The 3,906-nt window shown below is 65.7% G+C and overlaps 1 protein-coding gene across 1 annotated transcript; it reads left to right on the top strand.

Moving 5' to 3' along the window:
* Positions 1–265: 265 nt before the first annotated feature.
* RNF187 (ring finger protein 187) lies at positions 266–3,906 on the top strand. Its single transcript, XM_042955352.1, has 5 exons — positions 266–290; positions 728–1,509; positions 2,925–3,017; positions 3,219–3,440; positions 3,583–3,906. Exons 1-5 carry the CDS (start codon positions 266–268, stop codon positions 3,583–3,585), a joined length of 1,125 nt encoding a protein of 374 aa, XP_042811286.1. The 3' UTR covers positions 3,586–3,906.

Genomic DNA, 3,906 nt, shown 5'->3' with positions numbered 1-3,906 from the left:
CTGAATCTGTGAAAACTCCTGGCTCTGGATTCCTCCAGGCCACGGGATGCCCAGGAGAATGGACCACAGGCTCTGCGGGAGGGTTCACATGGAGCGGTGCATGCCCAGCGGCTGCACTGCTGCACAGGGAAAGGGCCCACACGGGGCGGCGTGTGCCCAGATCTTTCACGGGGAAAGGGCCCACGCGGGGCCGGGCGTGCAGAGGGATTGCATGGCGGTAGGTCCGCGCGTGGCGGTTGCACAAGGAAAGGGCACACGCGGGGCGATGCGTGTAGAGCGGTTGCTTGAGGGTAGGTCAGCGCGTGGCGGTTGCACGAGGAAAGGGCCCAAGCGGGACGGTGCATGCCCAGCGGCTGCACAGGGAAAGGACCCACCCGACAAGGCGCGTGCAGGGCGGTTGCATGCGGCAGGGTCCGCGCGTGGCAGTTGCACGAGGAAAAGGCCCACGCAGGACCGCGCGTGCCCAGCCGTTGCAGGAGGAGAGGGCCCCACCGAGGCCGTTTTCCAGCCCCGCCCCAACAGCGCTGGGGAGGGGTGCTCGCCGCCCAGGTCCTGGCAGCTTACAAAAAAAATTTAGAAATTAGTTTTCATATACTAATATGACACCTCTCCCTCTTGTTTACGAGCAATTTAAGGGGAAATGACCATCCTTGTAAGACTTCAGGGTGCGAGGACGTGGGCCGGCCGACGGACGGGAGAGTGAGGCGCACCGCTGCCAGGACCTGAGAGGGGTGGAGTACATCGCTGCCAGGACCCGGGAGGGGCCGCGCGCACCGCTGCCTGGACCTTCTCGGGGAGAGCGTTGCTGCCGGGACTCCGAAGGAGGAGGAGCGCGCACCCCTGCCAGGACTTTGTAACGGGAGCACGGCTGCCAGGATCCCAAGGAGTGAAGCACACCTCTGCCAGGACCCTGCGTGGAGGGCACCGCTGCCAGGACCCTGCGTGGGGCGCCCCGCTGTCCCCGCCCCGCGCGTCCCAGTCGCCATCCTGGTCCACGTCCTAGGCTCTCCGGCCGTGTTCTCCATCCCCGTCCCCGGTCTCCGCCGCGTCTCGGGCCGGCCTCGCCCGCACTTCCTGGTCACCGTCCCTCCGCCCGCGCCCTTCCCGAGGGCCTCCGCCGCCGCCGCCCTGGCGCTGCCCGCCGAGGCCGCCTGCGCCCTGTGCCAGCGCGCGCCGCGAGAGCCGGTGCGCGCCGACTGCGGCCACCGATTCTGCCGGGCGTGCGTGGTGCGCTTCTGGGCCGAGGAGGACGGGCCCTTCCCGTGCCCCGAGTGCGCCGACGACTGCTGGCAGCGCGCCGTGGAGCCCGGCCGCCCGCCGCTCAGCCGCCGGCTGCTGGCGCTCGAGGAGGCGGCCGCTGCGCCCGCGCGAGACGGCCCGGCCTCCGAAGCGGCGCTGCAGCTGCTGTGCCGCGCCGACGGGGGCCCGCTGTGCGCCGCCTGCCGCATGGCCGCGGGGCCCGAGCCGCCAGAGTGGGAGCCGCGCTGGAGGAAGGCGCTGCGCGGCAAGGTGCGCGCGGGCGGCGACCTGTGCGCGTACCGTTCCCGGCCTGCGTCCCCACTCCCCCTCCCCGGGCTGCTCTGACTTCCCCTCCCCAGCCGTCTGTCCTACACCCTCAGCAGGTGTTCTGTTTCCCAGCCTGAACCCCGGCTCCCCGCCCCCACACCTCGGCCGGTGTCGGATGCCCCCCCCCCCCCCCCCCCGCCCCTTGCTTGGTGTCCTGTTCCCCATCCGTGCTTTCTGGCCTTGGACAGTGCAGTCTCCATCCTCCGAGCGGGGCCCAGTCCTCCAGTCATCCCCGGTCCCCAACCCTCTGACGGTACCCTGTCCCGTTTCCAATCCGGATTCCTTATTCTGAAGTGTGCTCGGTTACCCCTCATTTGCCGGACGGTGCCCTCTCCCCCTTCTTTCTCTCCTGGGCGGTGCCTTCTCCCCTTATCCCCCAGCCCTGTAAGGCGGCTGTGCCCGCCCCATCCCTGGACCGTATTCTTTTTTCCCCACCTCCGACACTCCTCTCCGAGCTAGGATTCAGACAGTTCCGCCCCTCCCTGCACCGTACTGAAGACAGTGTCCATCTGCTGACCCCACCCCCGTATTTCACCTACCTCATTCCCCTCCTCCAGGCGTGACGTCACCCTGTGGCAGTGTCCCCTGCTCCCCCCCAGGTTCTGTCTAGTGGACCAGGCAGTCGGCCTGGGCTGTCACCTGCTGTGGTCCAGTGCGGCCCGCCCCCTGCCTTTACCTGGACCATTTTCATACTGGCGCTCCATGACCCCCACCCACTTGGTTCTGAAACCTTGGCTGTGCCGTGGACCATTGCGTGGGGCACCTGACCCTGGAGAGAAACCTGCCATTGGAGAGTCTGGGTGCAGGTGGGCCCAGGGGACCACCTCCCCTCCCCCTGAAGAGCTGGGGGCAGTGCTATTTCCGAGAGTAAAGATGGATCCTTTCTTGGTGCTGAGACAGGGTGGTCCGTGCCCACCTGAGAGGAGGGAGGAGAGAGCATGGCAGCAAATTATCAGGGGTGGGTCCTGGGGTTCGTGTGAGCCCCGGGCGGTGGCACTGGTGGGTGGTGGCTAGGGGCTGCACTGCCGCTAGCAGGTGGACAGGAGCTGGGCTCTGCTTCTGCTGGGGAACCCTAGGTCTAGGTCAGCGCACTCTTGAAAAGCCGTGCTCCATCCCTCCCATCGGTGACGGTAACACTGGGCCCCCTGCACCCCCCAAGGGGTGGCCTTATGTCTGGTTACCTGGTTATATTCTTGGCAGACCCTTTCCTATCGGAGTTCTTTCTGGGGAGAGCTTAGAGAGGTTGTTGAGACCCCCTCTGGTCCCTGCAGTCCGTTTTTGCTGAGTCTGCCCCCGGACCAGGTGAAGGGGACCCTGGACCTCTGACTGCACCCATCAGTAACCATGTGTCTTTCCAGGAGAACAAGGGTTCTGTGGAGATCATGCGGAAAGACCTGAATGACGCCCGGGACCTGCATGGTCAGGCTGAGTCTGCTGCTGCCGTTTGGAAGGCAAGTGTCCTCCAGCCTGGGGTCTGCCCAGGGAGAGGGTGTGGGTGTGAGCCCTGACCCTATTTGGCAGGGATGCAGCGGACTGATGCTGGCTGTGCAGCCAGCCCTTCTCCCCAGGTGGGCAGAGGTGAGGCGGGAGGCCCCAGGGTTAGCCCTGGGACACAGGTGTCCCTCCCTGCCGTCCACCTGCCTGCCCTGCAGGGACACGTGATGGACCGCAGGAAGAAGGCCCTGACCGACTACAAGAAGCTTCGGGCCTTCTTTGCCGAGGAGGAGGAGCGTTTCCTGCAGGAGGCGGATAAAGAGGAGGGGTCCGCAGAGGACGAGGACACAGACCCGGCCGAGCGCTTTGGGTCACTGCTGCAGGCTGTCTCGGAGCTGGAGAGGAGGCACCGCAACCTGGGGCTCAGCATGCTGCTTCAGGTGGGCCCCCCATTGTGTCCGGGCCCCAGAGGAGGGTGCCAAGGCCCTGTGGGGTTGGGGGCAGGCATCAGCAGGTGGCTGGGGCGCCTCTGGCCTGGGTGTTTTCACAGCAGCTTTCCTCTCCCTCCACACCCTCCTGCAGTGATGTCCTGCCCTCTGCTGGCTCCAGACGGTAACACTCCATCCACCCTGGCCTGTCGCCCAGCAGCTCCTCCATCACCTCCTCCTGGACCCGCAATGACCTTCACCCATGAGGGTCTGCACCGAGGTGCACACACAGGATGCATACCACGGGTGGCCACCTTGGGTGGGCCAAGACTGCCCCTAACAGTGTCCCTGTTCCCTTTCCCTGTGGGTATTCGTGGTCCCCAGGCTGTAACCGTTTTACCGTAGAGACCTGTAGCTACTGGTGGGTACTGTTGACCCCAATGTATCACGACTCTTCATAAAGTTCTTGTTGCTGTCA

Source organism: Panthera leo, chromosome A1, assembly GCF_018350215.1.
Source record: "Panthera leo isolate Ple1 chromosome A1, P.leo_Ple1_pat1.1, whole genome shotgun sequence".
NCBI lineage: Eukaryota > Metazoa > Chordata > Mammalia > Carnivora > Felidae > Panthera > Panthera leo.
The sequence above is the reverse complement of the archived record's forward strand: the minus strand, read 5'-3'. Positions and strand labels throughout refer to the sequence as shown.